Source organism: Meles meles, chromosome 6 (assembly GCF_922984935.1).
Source record: "Meles meles chromosome 6, mMelMel3.1 paternal haplotype, whole genome shotgun sequence".
In the NCBI taxonomy this organism is placed as follows: domain Eukaryota; kingdom Metazoa; phylum Chordata; class Mammalia; order Carnivora; family Mustelidae; genus Meles; species Meles meles.
In genome coordinates, this window is record NC_060071.1 from 150,840,735 (window position 1) to 150,858,235 (window position 17,501).

Sequence of the window (17,501 nt, forward strand, 5' to 3'; positions counted from 1 at the left end):
GTGGTGAGAGTCCCTGACCTCGGTCTGGACTTTGCTGCCCCCACAAGCAAGGGGCACAGAGCGGGTCACCGGCACACGGGCAGCCTGCAGGCCTGAGAGGTTGTGGCCGTGGCCATGGGCCAGGGAGTGCCTCGCTCACGCTGGCCGGCCATGCCGGGGCGTGAACCCTCCCGGCGGTCTCCTGTGCCGCCCTCTGCTCGTGAGCTTCCTCTGTCCGAAGCCGTCCCGTCCACCGGATCGCGGGCTCCAGCCCAGCTCTGGCGTCTGCGGGGCGAAGCGCGGCCAGGGGCAGGACGCTGAGCAGATGCCCGTGCTGGACGCAGCCGTGTCGGTGTCCCGTGTCCCAGCTGCGGGACCGCGCACTGCCTCAGGATCTGGAGCCGGGTCAGCAAACCCAAAACCTGCTGTCTGTGGCTGTCGTCACGCCTGCCCCGCCGGCCCCCAGCGGCCGGCCCTGGCCTGCTGTTTGCAGAGCGGAAAATGTGTTGGGTGCCAACTCGTCGATGGCAGCCTCGCCTCCTGGGCTCACCAGGCTGGGGGTCGAGTGGCCCTCGGTCCCGTCCGCCAGGGCGCCAGAAGCGGGCAGACCCTTGGTTCTGATAGACCTTGGTGTGAGCCTGAGGGGGTCTGAGGGTCTCATTGGGGTCACCGTTGTGTTTCTTGCAGGTGAGGAGGACGGCCGTGACCAGTCCAGACTGGAGACCAAGGTGTGGGAGGCGCACAACCCGCTCATAGACAAGCAGATTGACCAGTTCCTGGTGGTGGCCCGGTGGGTCCCTTCCCTTCCCTTCCCTGGACACAGAGACTGCTCGTGGGGTCCTGGGGCGGCTCCAGCTTTGAGAGGCGGGGCCTGGTCCCCTGCCCGCATCCCTCGGGGGCCAGGCACCTGCAGAGGCCGACCTGCCGGGCACAGACGGAGCTGTTCCTGGGGCTGGATGACTGGGCAGAGATGCTGCCCCTGTCTGGACGGGCTGTGGACTGCTGTGTGCAGAGAGCAGGGTGGGGATTGGGGGAGCCGAGAAGGAAGGACACGGCCCCTGAGACCCGGGCCACAAGGGAGGCAGTGGTCCAAGGAGGGCACAGCCCTACTCCTTGTCCCTGTGGAGCCCTGGGGCTGGGTGAGCGGTGGGGAGGCCTTGTGCGGGTGCAGGGGGCCCCCATGGTTCTCAGCTGGACCCCGAGCCTTCACTATGAAGGGGGACCCTGCCAGGGGCTCGGGAAGCTGAACCACACTCGACGTCGCTGGGGCCTGCCGTCTCGTGCGCTCTGGGTGGGGCTGGGGGGGTCTCTCTGCGCGCCGGGCTCAGCGGTCCCTGTCCCCACCCCCAGCTCCGTGGGCACCTTCGCGCGAGCCCTGGACTGCAGCAGCTCCGTCCGGCAGCCCAGCCTGCACATGAGCGCTGCGGCCGCTTCCCGGGACATCACCTTGGTAAGTGGGGACCCCGGCTGGTGCGGGTGGGGCCTGTGGTGGCTTGCCCCGTCCCCGCCCCGTCCCCGCCCCTCATGGGGCTCATTTCCCCACGAGTTCCCACACTAGCCAGGGTGGGCAGGGACAGGAGGGGGTGAGGAAACAGGTTGACTGTGTTTGCCGGCTCCGTGTGGGACGTGTCTACCCCGCTCTCCGCGAGCCCCGCAGACTCGTCCCGGGACCAAGCCCACCAGCATCCCCGCGGACCCCCAGCTGCCTCCCGGGTCCGTCCTCCTCTCCTTGCGGGCGGGCGGGCCTGCGTGACCCCTGTGTGTCCCGCCACAGTTCCATGCCATGGACACGCTGCACAAGAGCGTGTATGACGTCGCCAAGGCCATCTCGGCGCTGGTGCCTCAGGGCGGGCCCGTGCTCTGCAGGGACGAGATGGAGGAGTGGTCGGCCTCTGAGGCCAGCCTGTTTGAGGAGGCCTTGGAGAAGTACGGGAAAGACTTCACAGACATCCAGCAAGACTTCGTGAGTGCCCGGCGCGCGCGGGACCTCCCCGGGCCAGCACCGGGTCCTCCTGGCTTGGTTGCCGCTCATGGCTTCTCACAAAGCCGCCGAGCCTCTCCTCACGCGTCCTCATTCTGTGTCCACTGAGGACTGTCCCTCCGTGAACCCCTGGGAGTCCCAGCACGGGCAGCGCCTGTGGCCTCACGCACCCCTCCTGTCCTCGTGCCACACCAGACTACACACGCGCTCCCAAAGGGACAGCTGCGTCGAGCACGGCGAGCCCTGTGGGGAGTGCGTCCGTGGAGGCGGCAGGGGCTCTGGGTGGGCCAGGACACGGCAGGCAGGCAGGCCGGCATCTGAGGAGGAACATCCCAGGTCGCGGGTGGGCATCCCAGCAAGCCTTCAGGAGGCGCAGGGGACTTGCCATGGGTAGACAGGCCCGTGGAGGGCAGAGAAGAGGGCCAGGTCCGCACGCTCCGGAGTCTGACGTAGGAGGGACTTGCTGAGGTCCCAGACATGGTGAGCGAGAGCAGCCGGAAGGTGGGGCCGCAGGGAGCGCTTGGCCAGACACGCGGGGCCGCAGGGACGGGACCCCACCACGAGCGTGTGGCCCCCTTGGCAGCAGGTCGGGGTCAACGTGCAGACAGCATCTGAGTCTCGCATGCCACGAGGCAGGCTTCCAGGCTGCGTGCACACCACAGACGTGCTTCGTCCGCGCCTGGAGCACATTGGTCCCCCAGGTGGCGCGGGCAGGGCTGGCGAGAGCCCCCTCCACGGCTTGGGGAGGGCCGCGTGGCGGCAAGTGGCCGTACTCGGGAGGGCTCCTGCCCGGCGGCGCCACGGTGGCGGGGCTCCCTGCGTGGGGAGGCCCTGCTGCCTGACGCGCTGCCCCGTCCTGCGCAGCTGCCCTGGAAGTCCCTCACCAGCATCATCGAGTACTACTACATGTGGAAGACCACGGACAGATACGTGCAGCAGGTGCGCCCCTGCCCACGCCGCGCCCCGGCCGGCAGCCCTTCCCGGCCGAGTCCCTGACCTCCCTGACCTCCGTGTCCTGTTTCCAGAAACGCTTGAAAGCAGCCGAGGCGGAGAGCAAGCTGAAGCAAGTCTATATCCCCAACTAGTAAGTGCGCCCGGCGTGTCCTTGCTGCCCTGGGGCCGTGGGCTGGGCGGGAGGGGGCGGTTCTCCTCTGGCCGGAGCACGGCTCTGCCAGCCAGAGCTGGGGCACAGACGGGGCTCGGAGCCGGCCGCCGCTGCGCCCAGGACCGCCGGGGAGAGTGCCGGCGCCCGCCGGAGCGGATGGGGCCGCTCGCCTCCCGGGAGCCGCAGCCCAGCGGCACGGCGCCCCGTGACGGCCTCCCTCTCTCCCTCATCCTAAGTAACAAGCCAAACCCGAACCAGATCAGCGTCAATAACGTCAAGGCAGGCGTGGTGAATGGCGCGGGGGCGCCGGGCCAGAGCCCTGGGGCCGGCCGAGCCTGTGAGAGCTGCTACAGTAAGTGCCCGTCCCCGGCCTCGGGGCCCCCCCGCGCGCTGGGCGCCCTGGGCCGCCCTGGGGTCCTGGCGGGGGGCGCTCGCGGGCGGGCGGGCGACGCTGTGTGATGCTCTCTGCTGTTCACCGGTTCTGCTTAAGGACCCGTCTGTCTCCAACTTTGTTCGTAGCCGCGCAGTCTTACCAGTGGTATTCTTGGGGTCCCCCTAACATGCAGTGTCGCCTCTGCGCCTCCTGCTGGACGTACTGGAAGAAGTACGGTGGCTTGAAAATGCCAACCCGCTTAGACGGAGAGAGGCCAGGACCAAACCGCAGTAACATGGTAAGTGGGCGCCCCCCCCCGCCCCCGCGCCCGGCCAGGTGCGCGGCCCGCGGTCATGGCGCTGTGTCGGGGCGGCGCGCCCCCTTCCGCAGAGCCCCCACGGCATCCCAGCCCGGAGCAGCGGGAGCCCCAAGTTTGCCATGAAGACGAGACAGGCCTTCTACCTGCACACCACCAAGCTCACACGCATCGCCCGCCGCCTGTGCCGAGAGATCCTGCGCCCGTGGCACGCCGCCCGCCACCCCTACGTGCCCATCAACAGCGCGGCTATTAAGGCCGAGTGTGAGTGCCGGCCCCCAGCTCCCAGGCTGTGCTGTGGGGGCGGGGGACGCGCGGGACGTGGGGGTGGGGTTCCCGCCCCTGCCCCCACCCCCCTGACCTGTTTGGCCCCCGCAGGCACGGCCCGGCTGCCCGAAGCCTCCCAGAGCCCGCTGGTGCTGAAGCAGGCCGTGCGGAAGCCCCTGGAAGCCGTGCTCCGGTATCTCGGTGAGCCTGCCCCTCCCCGGCACGGCGTGGCTGGTGTGCTCAGGGGCGCCTGCGGGGGGCACCCTCCATGCCGCTGCTGACCGCCCCTGTGCTCCTGGCCTGCGCCTCGGCTATCTCGCACCACACCGGGCCTGGAGGGGCGATTGGGGCCTGAGCTGCCGTGGTCCCTGCACCCCACCCCATCCTGCTGTGGGGGGGATCTGGAGGGCTCTGGGGTTTTGGGTTGGACATACCCAGGATGAGCGTCCACAGTGGGCACCTGCAGTCTGCTCCTTCGCCCCTATCCCAAAGGAAGGCCCGTTGCGGCGTGAGCGGCATGTGCGCGGGTCAGCAGCTCACAGGGCGGGCCCTCGGCCAGCCACCACTCAGCCACCGGCTGCTAGGGCGGGAGGGAGCAGGGCTGGCTACTTTGCTGGGTTCAGGACCGGGTTGTGAGTCAGCCCCTCCCAGCACGGAGGGGGTTGACCTTCTGTGAAGGACATTCCAGAGCCATGAGCTAAGTGTGTTCATGTGCACACAAGTGGGTCTTGCGTCATCCAGTGTCCAGGGTCTGGGTGGTGGGTCTGAGCCTTGCCCGGTTCTGAGAGCCACCAAGGGCTGCGGAGCCTTGGCAGGTACGAGCCTGAGCCTGCCATGGCCCAGCCCTTAGTGGGACGTGTCCTTGGCTCGGATGGCCGGCTGTTAATTCATTGCCTGGCCAGCGGCCAGCCTCCTGCCATCAGCTCCGGTGGCCCAGACCTAGATACCTCTGATGGGCCTGCTTGTTTTGGGGGCTGTGTCTGGAGCCTGGGAGCTCCTGGCGTGTGCCCAGTGACCGGTGGGGCCCAGCCCTGCCTGGCTCTTCCTTGCTCCCAGAACACCCTGAGGTGCGGGCCTGGTGGCGGTCTGCCCCAGCGGGCCCCGCGGTCATCCCCCGTCGCAGTGGGGCCTGGGGGGCGGCTGTTGCCATCTGCCTCCCACAAAGCAGCCCGTCCTGTGCGGCTCCCAACAGAGACCCATCCCCGGCCCCCCAAGCCCGACCCTGTGAAGAGCGTATCCGGCGTGCTAGGCGGGCTGACCCCTGCCAAGTCGGCCCCGGTCATCAACAACGGCTCCCCCACCATCCTGGGCAAGAGGAGCTACGAACAGCACAACGGCGTCGACGGTGAGTGTCCGCTGGGTGGCCAGGTGGGGCCTGCGTGCTCGGCCGGTGCGGCCTGCCGGCCTTGGGCTGCCCCGCGCCATCCCCGCCTGGCCCAGCCCTGCTGACCGTGCTCTCTCTCCTCTCTCCCGCCGCCGGGCGCTGGCAGGCAGCATGAAGAAGCGTCTCTTGATGCCCAGTAGGGGTAAGGCCTGGGGCGGCCGCGGGCGTGGGCGCCGTGCAAGCCCCCAGGCGGTGCCTGCGTGTGCTGTGCTCTCGCGTGCATGGTGCACGGCGGGCGGCTCGGGGCACGCTCACGGGGCAGTCCACGCGGGCCGGGCCGCTCCCCGCGCTCCCCCCTGCTCCCGCGTCACTGGGCAGGGGACCCTCGCAGGCCCCCAGTTGCTGTGTCCTTCCCTGGGGCCTCTGGCTCGCGGGTCGTCCCCGCCCTCCCGGTGCCCGGTCAGTGGACTGTCTGTGCTCGGGTAGCCCCGGCGCCCCCGCCTGCCTGTACTGCCCGCCGTCGTGCTGTGACTGCCCGCATGCTGTCAGCCTCCGCTCCCGTGGCTGCCCGTGCTGTGCCTACAGCCCTCCTACGCGCCCTGCCTGGGGTGAGGGGGGCTTTGGGACGCTGGCCTCTATGGCGGAGGCAGATAGGACCGAGCTGTGGGCGTGATCCAGGCCATGGCCCTGCAGGGGTGGGGCTCCCAGGGGAAGGGACCAGGGCTGGCTGAGAGGGCACGGGCAGCGGGTGCCACTGTCGAGCATCCAGGGTGCCCACGCGTCCAGGCCTGTCCACGGTCACCCCCTGCAGTGGCTCAGGGTCTTGCTTTGCTTTCTCAGCTGGGCAAGGGGCACCCATGGGCTCCGGGGCTGCTCCAGAAGGAGGTGCTGACAGAGGGGTGGCGTGGCGGCTGTGGGGAGCCTGTGGGTCCCAGTGGCTCTGGCTGCCCCAGGGTCAGCTAGCGGCCGGATCCGTGAGGGAGGCAGGCAGAGGGGAAGCAGGCCGGAGGGAAGGATGGGAGGAATGCACTCGTGGCCCGTGGTGACAGGAGGCTCGGGGGCCTGGGTCGGCACTCGGACAGCAAGGGCCAGCGGGCATGGACGTGCCTGGAGTCCCCTGCCCCCACGGTGGTGGGCCAGGCACAGGGACCTGGACATGGCAGCGGGCAGCAGCCGTCCAGCCTGGCTTTGCCCCGGGCCTGCCCACTCTTCTCTTGGCTGCCCGCCCCTCCCCCAGCCTTCCTGCCGGGGCCTGCCCCGCGCCCTGCGTCAGCAGTGGGGCCGGCCTCCTCGCCTGCCCTCTGCTGCAGGTGCCCCGCGGACCCCCGATCACAGCTCGCAGACGTGGAAGCCGGTGCTCGTACCGCTTGTGGGCTCGGAGCTTGTTTTGTAAAAAGCCGTTAGCCCGTGTGGTGAATAAGGTTAATTTATTAACCGTGATTTCTCCAGTTTATCCAGATTGGTGCGTTTCTCTGTCTACTTCACTCCCAGCATGCGGGTCCCCCGGGTGTCGTTGGTGTGCGCCCTCTCCCCTGCCCAGGGGCACCGGGGCCACGCGCACGAGCCCGGCACAGGGGAGGCCACAGCCGGCCTGCTGGGTCACCATAGGGCAGGCATGAGCTGAGCTCTGGGCAGGGGCCGCACCCTCGGGGCACTCGTTCACTAACCTGGCCCCCCCCCCCCCCCGGCACGTCTGCTCCTTACCCGGTCCTCGGCCGGTGGCCGTGCATGAGCTCACTGTCTCACACTAACCCTGTGTTTTCTTCCCTCCACACCCGGCGCTCTGATAGGCACTTACCTGGGTAAGTAGCACCGGGCCGGGGGCTGCAGGCCTGGTGCGGGGCCCTCCCTCCGCCCTGCCCCCGGCACCCCCAGCTAGCAGGTGGTTTTGGGGGGGGGGCTGGACAGCGGCTCCCCAAGACACAGACCTTGGCCGAGAAGCGTGTCTGGGGTCCCGGCGGGACGGGCTCACGTGCTCCCACGGCGCGTTCCGGCGCTGGTGTGGGCACTCCCACGCGTGCGCTCACTGCTGCCGGTAGAGCAGGGGCGGCCGTGGCGGCCCTGGGGTCGCCGGGCCAGGGTCTGGGGGCATGTGAACCACAACCCAGGACGGGGCCTTCTCGGTTGGGGGCCACTGGCACAGGCTTGCAGCCCCAGGCCCCAGCCCATAGGGTGGAGGCATCTGGCCTGGTCTTTTCTAGAAGCTTCCATTCACTCCTCCAAGGCAGCCAGCCTCAGGGTCAGTGAGGGACGCTTGGACCCCCTTGGGAGAAAGCCCGGCATGGCCTGGCCTGTGGGGTCTGCAGCGAGTCTAAGCAGGAACCACCCCGCAGGGGCTTCTGACCCCGCAGTGCTCACGGCCAGGCTTGCCGTTGCTTGGCTACTCTGTAAACCTGCTGCGTCTGTCTCCACGCAGGCGAGGGCGGGCGGCCTGCGTGCCGGGCAGCGGGCTGTCAGACCCGAGACACCGGGCCTCCTGCCTCGAGCCCACGGCGGTGCCTGTCCTGCAGGCTGGGCCACAGGTGGTCCTTGGAGCCTCAGCAGCTCTGGGGTCTGCTGGGGGCTGCTTGGACTGGGTCGGGGCCAGGGCAGGCTGAGGCACCCGTGTCCTCTGCCCCCGGCCACCATCCCCCAGGGGCCCAGGCTGCATGTGGCTCCAGGTCCCTGCCCGCCGGCCGCCGGGCCTCATGTTCCCTTCTTCCTCCCGGCAGGTTTGGCGAACCACGGGCAGACCAGGCACATGGTAAGAGGGCCGGCGACGAGGCGGGGGGGGGTGCCCCGCAGGACCCCTGCCCGAATGTGTGCGTGCACATGGCTCCCTCGGTCCCCGGGGCCTCCCTCACGCCTCCCCCTGCCGCAGGGACCAAGCCGGAACCTCCTGCTCAACGGGAAGTCCTACCCCACCAAAGTGCGGCTGATCCGGGGGGGCTCCCTGCCCCCCGTCAAGCGGCGGCGGATGAACTGGATTGACGCCCCCGACGACGTCTTTTACATGGCCACCGAGGAGACCAGGTGGGGCCTCCCCGGGCCGCGGGTGAGTGGGGGCGGCCACCGCGCCCTCGTCACCCGCGGGCGTCGCTGTGTCCACAGGAAGGTCCGCAAGCTGCTGTCGTCCTCGGAGACCAAGCGCGCGGCCCGCAGGCCTTACAAGCCGGTCGCCCTGCGCCAGAGCCAGGCCCTGCCGCTGCGGCCGCCCCCGCCGGCCCCCGTCAATGACGAGCCCATTGTCATCGAGGACTAGGCGCCCCCCCGGCCCCGCGAGGCCTCTGCGGCCACAGCCCCCGCCCGCCGCCCGCCGCCCGGTTTTGGTAGCCCCCTCCCGCCCCACCGCAGAGAAGCCGCTCCTTCGGGGACGCCGCGGGAAGAAGGGCCGTCTCGCTTACTCCCCGAACGCCGAGGAGCCGTTTTTAGCTTTGTGTTTACTTTTTGGCCGGAGCGGAGCTGAGGGGCCGTCCCCGCACGCCTGCACCAGGCGCGGGCCTCGCGGGACGGCCAGGAGTCTCGTTGTGTTCTGTTGAAGGTGCCATTTTAAATTTTATTTTTATTACTTTTTTTGTAGATGAACTTAAGCTCTGTAACTTACATCTGGAATGTTAGGATCGGCACGGTCAGTGGCTGGCCGAGCTGCCTGGTGGGGTTGGCCCCTGGTCTTTTCAAGTAATTTTCATATTAAAAAAAACAAAGAAAAAAAAACTCATAAAAAGAAAAAACCAACCAGCCCTTCCTGTGTCTTCTGTCCCCTGTCCCTCCCCTTGCCTGCGGCCTTCGGGCCATCCCAGGCCCCCCTGTGCGCCGGGCATGGCCAAAGCCCCCGCGAGCACCCCGTGACCTATCGCTCTCCTGGCCCCCGGGCTGGGGTTTCTGTTGTTTTCTGTCTCTGCCCCACATACCTGCCTTGTGTGGGGTGTGGCCCAAGGACCCCGTCTCTCCCGCGGAGGTCAGGAGAGGGTTGTCCAGAGCTCAGGGCCTTCCCACTGTGGAGCTGAGACCCCCTGCGTCTGGCTGAGACGGCAGGGGTGGGGGTCCTGGACGTGCCCGGGGACCCAGACGGGCAGGTGTCTGGCTCCTGTGGCCGTGTGGCTCCCATCCCACCGGGGCAGCCGGCAGAGCTGGGTCAGGCCAGCCCAGCCCCTGCTCCTGGCAGCTCCCGCCCCAGCTGTCTGCGGATGCCTGCCCAGAGCCGCAGGGCCAGCCCCCAGCAGGTGTGGAGTTTCCAGAGTGAGAATTTGCTCAGATTTCAGCAAGTACGTTGTTCTCCGAAACTCGACCTCTGGCCGTCCGTGTGCACCCACCCCTGCAGGCCCGTGAGACCCGTGCGAGCTATGCAGTGGCCCAAGAGCGGGGTCCGGCGGAGGGGGGACACCTCTCTGTGCCACCCCAGCGGCCCGCAGAGGCGGGGCTCCCTCCTGTCTCCCTGAGCTCTGCCTCCCGCCCCCAGTCCTGCCTGTGATGTGCGCACGTCTCAGCCGGGACTTAAAATAGCATTGGCTGCTGCTTCCCGCTGGAAACAGATAAGGGAGTCCTGGCCTCCCACCCCCAGCCTGGATGGGGCCGGGTCAGGTGACAGGCCAGGGTGTTGGAGAAGCGGGCCCTAGTCCTCCTGTCCCCACCTTGCCCCGAGGTGGGTTGTGGTGTCTCCGCCTGGAGCTTTTGCCTAGGACCCCTTTTCCAACCTGTGGTCTGAGGGTGGGGCAGGGGTCTCTTCCCTCCCCGCCAGGTGCAGGGGATTTTGGGTACAAGAGTCATCCCCAGGAGGGGCCTGCACCTCAAACCCCACCCCCCCCCCGCCCTGCCCCGGGGTCCGTGCAGCAGAGCCAAGACGGTCCTGTGTGCTAGTGACGAACATTGCCAAGACGCCAAGCCACTATGGCCCCAGGGGACAACGGACCTGCCCCCACACTTGGCTGGCTAGTTGCCCCCTCTGTCTACCGGCCCTGTCTGCTTCTCTGGAACCCTGCTGTCCCCGTCCCTGCTGTTCACTGGGGGCCTGTCCTGCCCTGTCTCTGCGCGTCCCGTAGCCCTCTGGGCTTTCAGAGGTGGACACTCTGTTCAGCGCCCACTGACCAGAAGAGTCCTGTCGCATTGGGGATCTCGCCCCCACTGTCAGGGGTGCCGGGCCCATGCCAAGGCCTTTCCTTTACTCTGCCCTGTCCCTGCCCCATCACTGTCCCGGCAGGGCTGGGCCCAGGCTCCTCCCACACCACCTTAGGGAAGACACCCGAGGCTCAGCCTCAGCAAGGAGTGGGGTGTCGAGCGCTGGACCCCGCCGGCCCTGGGAGAGAGGACTGCTGAGGCCTCCCCACCCCCATCTGCCTTGCCTGGCAAGGGGCCAGAGTCAGGGTGTGGACGGGAAGGGGGGCTGGTCAGGCTGGTCAGTCAGGCTGGAGGAGGGACCACAGGTTTCTGGGCCGTCGTCCTTGCCCGAGCAGCAGTGGCTATAGGTTGGGGGGCGGGGCTGGGAAAGTCCGGGTTCTGGAGAGCTGTGGGACCCAGGTTCTCTCACTCCTCTAGTGTGCAAATACACCTGGCCCAGGAGCCTGGCCGGTACTCGGGCAGAGGAAGGGGTGCTCAGGGGGAGCCGCCCAGACTGGGACGGGTCATTTGGGCTGGAGGCCCGGGAAGAGCTCACCGGGAGGCAGAACCTCAGGGAGCAGATGAGGGGGTTCTCCTGGACCACCCACTCCAGGGTGGGTAGGACCAGGTTCTTCCGGCTCCAGGGTGGAGTGGTCCAGAGGGGCCCCGTTGGGAGAGGACCCCAAGTGCTTGTCAGCTGCTTAGCCCTGCTGCTTTGGAGCCAGGAGGCTGGCGCTCTGGACCCGCTGGACTCTGAGCTAGGGGGTCCAGGCAGGATGCACTCCGCGGGAGTTGTGGGGAGGGACGCGGGCAGATGGCAGTGCCAGCCCCCTGGGGCACGGAGCCTGCACCGCGAGCACGCAGGGTCTTCCCCGCCTTCTGTCCCATGCCTACCGCCCCTGGGTGGAGAGCTCGGGGCAGTGCCTTCTGCGCCAGCGGCACACCCAGGTCCCCCCCCCCCCCCACGGCCTGGCGCCCTCCCCCTGTCCCGCTTCCAGCGGTTCCTCTCCCGCTGTTTCTGGACGTGTGGGGCGCCCAGCCCTCCACCCGCCGAGACCGTGTCAGGCGGGGGCGGGCGGCGGGGCAGGACCCAGACCCGGCCAGGTGGCCGCGCCCGACCGGAATCCGGCTCGGATCCTGCCGCGAGGCTGTCGCTATGGAAACCGAGCAACAAAGGGACGCGGGGCGGGGGGCGCGCGGCGGGGTGGGTGGGGTCCCCCAGGGGTGGGGACCGGGCGCCGAGGCCCGGCGTCCGTCTGCGTGTCCAGGGGCCGGCCTTCCGGGCCGAGGCCCTTCCAGCCGGGAATGCCCCGGAACCGTGGGGACCGCGGACCCCCGCCCCGCCCCGCCCCGGCTCCGGCGTCGCCATGGACACGGGCGAGGCACCGGCGTCCGGGCGCCAGGCGGGTCGGGCCACCCTCGCGGCCCCGGGCAGGTGCGCCCCCTCCCCCGCGGCGCCCCCGTTCGGACCCGGGGAGCGGGCTCCCGAGGCCCCGCCCCGGCCGCGGAGCCAATGGGTGCGCGGGCAGCGGCGGGCGGGGCGGGGCGGGGCGCGGCGGCTGCGGCGCGGAGACGGGCGCGGGCTGAGGGCGCGGGCCGACGGGCGCACCGACCATGGCCTCCAAGTGCCCCAAGTGCGACAAGACCGTGTACTTCGGTGAGTGCGGGGCCGGACCGGCGCCCGCCGCCCTTCGCGATCAGCCCCCGGCCGCAGAGCCGCGCGCCCCGCCCCGGCGATGCGCGGTCCCGGGATGCGCGACCCCGAGCCCGGCCCGCCGCGCTGCCCACGCGGGAGCGGCGGGAGGGTGGAGCTGGGTGAGGTGGGGGCGGCCACGCCCGAGCCCCGCGGCGGCCGGCGCGGCCGGCGGGGGTGCGCGTCTTCCCGGGATGCGGCCGGGTTGGGGGTCACGTTGGGGGTTCGCGGGCGCGGAGCGGGGCGGTGTCGGGCAGGGCGCACGCATGCCGTGGGAGCCTCCCGTGCGCTCCTGCTGTTCCCGGCCCTGCGCCGCGGACACGTGGCCGGGACGGCGTGGCTCGGAGCAGTGACCACCCCCCAACCTCCACCTCGACCTCTGCCCACACCCGGCCAAGACAGATATGGGCTCTGTCTGGACTCGGTCCATGCGGGGGCGACCTTGGCCTCTCAACTCCTGCGTGTCCCAACGTGCTCCCTGGCTTGGCGCGAGTTTTCCCCAGGACTTTCTCGTGGGCAGGGTGGGTGAGCCGAGCCCCGCCAGCATGAGAGGGCCGTGGAGCCCAGGTGGCCGAGAGCCCCTGCCTCTTCAAGGTCACAACGGCGGGACTGGAGGGGGCAGCAGGTCTCTGCGGATGTGGCCCTGGGGCACTCACCCACCCCTTGGCACCCGCGCCCTGGTGTCTGGCTCACTCAGCCACTCTTCTCTTGGCTGACCCTCTCCCGACTTTGTCCCCTGATACTCCTGCTAACACCCTTACAGAGGGACACAGAGTGTCAGAAGGGTGGGGGCAGGAAGGGGACCCTTCCCTGGTCACTGTGGGAGCAGGGGTCAGGGTCTGGAATAGGGACAGGCCAAGGTGAAGGAAGCCACTTGGCTACCCTGCTGACGGGAGGGAGAAGGAGGTGGACGGTTGTTTGCTGTTCCCAGAGTGGAGGGACCGGATTTGGCCTGGAGTGCTTCTGGCCTGGCCGGGAGCCTAGAGGCTTCCGGCTGACTCCCCAGAAGCTGGCCCCGTCCTCGGTCCCCAACCCAGAGGAGGCTCATCCCTGCAAGGCACAGGGTGGGGGACAGCGCTAGAGCCACCAGCCCCACTGCACGTGAGCGTGCCCCCAGCCAGGCCGGCTTGGGGCTCTCCAGGGCTGGGGCTGACGGTCCTGTGGACAGCCGGGAAAGCGCTTCTGCCTGCTTCTGCCTGCCTGGGCGGTCGCTGCTCCCAGCGGAAAACAAAGGCAGCTCAGACTGGGCTGGCTCCTGTCCTGGGCTGGAAGCGCTAGTGGGGAGGGGTGGGGAGGAGGGGGGGCTTTGGGCTGGAATCCTGCCCCTCCCGCCATCAGGCACACCCTCCCCCCCCACACCCAGCAGAGTGGAACCTGGGCCAGGACACCCCAGAGTGACCTCAGCATGCCTGGCCTTTGTGTCCTTAACAATGGTGCAGCCCAGTGGGGAACCAGCTCCCTTCCAGGACCGCAGACCCAATCAATTCTGTCTCCCCAACTGGGCTGGTAACGTGCGGCCATCTACCCAGCGAGTGACTACCTCAGGGTCACTCGCCTGCCCCCCGCGTGGCAGGGCAACACAACTCTGGCGGCCCTGAGCGGCAGCAGCCATGGCCGCTGACGGCCAGCAGGAGCCCTGGGAGGGAGTGTCCGCCTGCCAGAGGACCCATGCCCGCCGTGGACACAGGACGGGGGGCTGACCAGCCTGTCTCTGCATCCTTGGGTAGAGTGGCCACAGGGATCTAAGCCTGTGCTGCCTCTGGGAAGGGTGTGGGGTGGGGGGTCCTGGACGCTGGCCCTGGCCTGGCTGGGCCCAGCAGGTTCTGCCAGGGCCCTGGGGAGCCGGGGCCACCAGCAGCAGCACCCACGGGCCTCTGGGGCTGGGGAGTGAGCTAGCCAGACCCTCGATGCCCGCTCTGCCCAGGCCCTTGGGGAAGCCTGGCCTGCAGCCTGTCTGTGAGGGACCGGAAGGTATCTGCTGGTCCTTGGCCTCCTCTTGGGGCTCTGCCAGCATGACAGGGGCCCAGCCTGCCTGACCTCCTCCTCCCTGGCGCTTCTGCTCAGACCCTTCCCTGCGGAATTCCGGCTTGGCTCTGGCCTTTCTTCCTGCCTCTCCTCCACCGCCCTTTTCCTGCTCTCCTGGGGAGGCCCCCACACTTCCGTCCATTAGGAGGTGGCCCAGTGGGCAGGGGAGGGATGGGGGGTTGGGGGGTGGTGACTGGGCCCCTAGCAGCTGTCCTCTGACCCTGAGTGTTAGCGCAGCAGCTGGAGGCCGCGGGGCGGGGGTTCCCGGGGCTTCTCCTGAGGAAACCAAATAGAGACAGGTAGGCATTCTGTCCCCTGCGGTGAGGGGGACGGCACTGGCCTCCCCACAGGGGGTCTGGAGGCTCAGGCCCCCCCATTCCCCTCAGCGGCCGGCTCAGCCAACTCCTTCAGGGCCCAATTAGGAGGCTCGGGAGTCTGCGAGGGAGGCCTAGGTGTGTGAGTGCGGAGCAGGTGTGTGCGGGACGGCCTGCTGGGATGCCCAGAGGCCTCACAGGTGCTCGCGCAGGGACCCCGTTCCGAGAGTGAGCCTGGGGTGGGAGGGCGACCAAGGCCCAGCAGGAGAGCAGGGGCCCTGAGGGGCAGAAGGCACACAGTGGGGGCTGGCGGTTCCTGGGTGGGGGCGGATGGAGGGGTGAGGAGGCTGCCAGGGGAGGGCTGTGGGCCCTGACTTCCCCTCCCGCCCCCAGCTGAGAAGGTGAGCTCTCTAGGCAAGGACTGGCACAAGTTCTGTCTCAAGTGTGAGCGCTGCAGCAAGACGCTGACCCCTGGGGGCCACGCCGAGGTGAGCCGCCTCCCCCGGGCTGGGGGGCGGGGCTGGAGGCGGGGGCGGGGCTGGAGGCGGCTCTGCACACCTCGGGCCAGGCCTCACTCCGTGCCCCTCTGGCCAGCATGACGGGAAGCCGTTCTGTCACAAACCCTGCTATGCCACGCTCTTCGGCCCCAAAGGTGAGCTTGAGTCCCCTCCGCGGCCCGTGGGCTGTGCCGGCACTGGGAGGGGTGGACCCCCACGGCCCCCTGGCCGCTTCTCGCCCTGCCCACTCTGGCCCCAGCAGGCCCTTCCACCTTGACCTCCTGGCCTCCTCCACGCCCTCCCCAGAAATATGCGCGGCCGGCTGGCGCCCTCGGGGGGGTGGGGGCGACCCTATCGAGCGGCCGTGGAGGGCCCTTTTCTGAGAAGCCGGGTGTAGTGTGCGGGCTGGGCGAGGCCACCCCCACAGCGGCGGGCCCCTCCAGGTGTGAACATCGGGGGCGCCGGCTCCTACATCTACGAGAAGCCTGCTGCCGAAGGACCTCAGGTCACGGGCCCCGTCCAGGTGCCCGTGGTCCGGGCGGAGGAGCGCAAGGCCAGCGGCCCGCCCAAGGGGCCCAGCAAAGGTGCGCGGGGCTGGCTGGGGTGGAGGGAGGGCGTCCCGGCGGCCCTGCCCCGACGGCCGGCGTCACTCGCGGTTTCCCCCCAGCCTCCAGCGTCACCACCTTCACGGGGGAGCCCAACATGTGTCCCGGCTGCAACAAGAGGGTCTACTTTGGTGAGTGACCGCCCGCCCCAGCAGCTGCCCGGGGAGGGTCCGCCCAGGAGGGTCCCCAGCTTCACCATCTCCCCTTCTTCCCAGCCGAGAAGGTGACCTCACTGGGCAAGGACTGGCACCGCCCGTGCCTGCGCTGTGAGCGCTGTGGGAAGACGCTCACTCCGGGCGGGCACGCGGAGGTGAGGGTGGCCGGCGTGGGGCACGGGGGCAGTGCGCGCGGGACAGACCCGCTGGGGGTGCTGCCCCCGGTGGCCGGAGGGAGGTGCGCGGAGGCCCCGCCCTCACCGCAGGCGGGGGTGGGGGGGTGGGGGGGGCGTCTGGGGGGGGGGTGTGAAAGGCTGTCATTGCTGGGGTGCTGGGGGGAGGAGGGTAGAGCGCGCGCTCACTCCTTGTTCTGCCCCAGCACGACGGCCAGCCCTACTGCCACAAGCCCTGCTACGGGATTCTCTTCGGACCCAAGGGTGAGTGTGGCCCAGAGGGCTGGGGTCTGGGTGCTCTGCTCCCCACGGCTCCGCGCCACTCGGCTGCCTCTCTCTGCAGGAGTGAACACGGGGGCCGTGGGCAGCTACATCTACGACAGAGACCCGGAGGGCAAAGTCCAACCCTAGGGCTGCAGCCCCTCTGGGGGGGCGTGTGCCCGTCCACCTCCTGGGTGTCGTCAGCGACCAGCTGCCCCGTGCTGCCCGGCCTGTCCCGCCTTGCAAATCTGGGGCCTGAGTGTTGTGGGGGAGGAGACCCGCTGCGCTGTCTGCAGACGAGGCCCGCCTGCCCGTTCTCATGTCTCCGCTGTGTCTGCCTCTGTATCCACCCCCATGCCCTTTATCCTCTTCTGTGTCCTCATGGACCCACGTGTCCCCGTGTGTCTCTCGTGTGTCTCTGTGGCCCTGGGTGGGTCTCTCTGAGGCAGCCATCCCGCTCTCCCCCTCCTGCTGCCCCAGGCCTGCCCCCCAGTGTTATTTCCACTTCCCTTGCCGGTGATGGCCACAGCCACGCTCTTCACGGTGACCTTTGGGCGGACCTAGGGCGTCCCTGCCAGGAGCCCACCGCCTGCCTCCCACACGGCCTTGCAAGCGCTTGTCTGACACCCTCACACGGCTCCCACTTAACCTACTGAGCCCGGCTGTCAATAAAAGGTTTGAGGATGGGGGCCGAGCGCTGTCTCTGGTTGGGAGATGGGTGCGAATCTGGGACAGCAAGCCCTTATGCCAACCCCAGATGCTCTGGACACCTGTGGACTGGCCTCCGGTGGGGGCAGGTCCTGTTCCCAAGGTGGGGAGGGGTCAGTCTCAGGAAAGAGCCCACGGCCTGGCACTGGGGGGGCAGGGGGTAGGTGGCCAGAGGAGCATCCACTGCAGGAGTGCAGGGCGCTGGGGAGGGGCAGGCAGGGGCAAGGTGGGTTTTCAGGACTGAGCGGGAAGAATGAGCTTGGATGGGGGAGGGGTGCAGTCCGATGGGCCTAGTCTCCTTGCTTCAGCACTGGTTGGGGCCGGGGGACAGAACGCCGACGGTCTGAGGCTCCAGTCCGCCTGTCCAGGTGCTCCCGCCCAGCCAGTGTCCCTGTGTCTGGGTCCACTCTGACAATGAGTCACCTTCCCCAGGTCCTGGCTCTGCCCTTTGAAGCAGGACCCCCTGGCAGCTGCCGGTAGCCCCTCCTTACTGGGTGTTCCCTTCACTGGCCGCTCCTGGACAGCCCACCAGAGGGCGCGCCTTGCCCTCGCTGCCCCGCTGGGGCAGAGCACAGGCCGGCCCACCCAGGCCCTTCCTGCCCCTGTACCCTGCTCCCCAGGACCAGCTCCCTGGGCCCAGCCCCTGGCATGG

The 17,501-nt window shown here is 69.2% G+C and overlaps 2 protein-coding genes across 5 annotated transcripts in view; both read left to right on the top strand.

Moving 5' to 3' along the window:
- MTA1 (metastasis associated 1) overlaps window positions 1-9,053 on the top strand; it is a 30,292-nt gene extending 21,239 nt beyond the window's left edge. Inside the window, exons 8-22 of one of the 4 annotated variants that reach the window (XM_046007695.1) lie at window positions 667-769; window positions 1,330-1,429; window positions 1,754-1,942; window positions 2,825-2,899; window positions 2,986-3,044; window positions 3,302-3,417; window positions 3,585-3,736; window positions 3,829-4,018; window positions 4,133-4,222; window positions 5,214-5,366; window positions 5,512-5,547; window positions 7,136-7,147; window positions 8,057-8,088; window positions 8,206-8,357; window positions 8,436-9,053. In XM_046007695.1, the coding sequence (XP_045863651.1) occupies window positions 667-769; window positions 1,330-1,429; window positions 1,754-1,942; window positions 2,825-2,899; window positions 2,986-3,044; window positions 3,302-3,417; window positions 3,585-3,736; window positions 3,829-4,018; window positions 4,133-4,222; window positions 5,214-5,366; window positions 5,512-5,547; window positions 7,136-7,147; window positions 8,057-8,088; window positions 8,206-8,357; window positions 8,436-8,586 (1,610 nt within the window). In that variant the 3' untranslated portion in view covers window positions 8,587-9,053. Of the gene's footprint in view, window positions 1-666; window positions 770-1,329; window positions 1,430-1,753; window positions 1,943-2,824; window positions 2,900-2,985; window positions 3,045-3,301; window positions 3,418-3,584; window positions 3,737-3,828; window positions 4,019-4,132; window positions 4,223-5,213; window positions 5,367-5,511; window positions 5,548-7,135; window positions 7,148-8,056; window positions 8,089-8,205; window positions 8,358-8,435 lie in introns of those variants that run through there. The other 3 variants (XM_046007696.1, XM_046007697.1, XM_046007698.1) reach the window with 3 other exon arrangements.
- A 2,883-nt stretch (window positions 9,054-11,936) lies between these two features.
- Window positions 11,937-16,835, top strand: CRIP2 (cysteine rich protein 2). The gene is made up of 8 exons (XM_046010125.1): window positions 11,937-12,075; window positions 14,844-14,938; window positions 15,045-15,102; window positions 15,391-15,531; window positions 15,615-15,683; window positions 15,768-15,862; window positions 16,087-16,144; window positions 16,224-16,835. The coding sequence occupies exons 1-8, from the start codon at window positions 12,033-12,035 to the stop codon at window positions 16,289-16,291; spliced, it is 627 nt and encodes a 208-aa protein (XP_045866081.1). The 5' UTR covers window positions 11,937-12,032; the 3' UTR covers window positions 16,292-16,835.
- The last annotated feature ends 666 nt before the right edge of the window (window positions 16,836-17,501 follow it).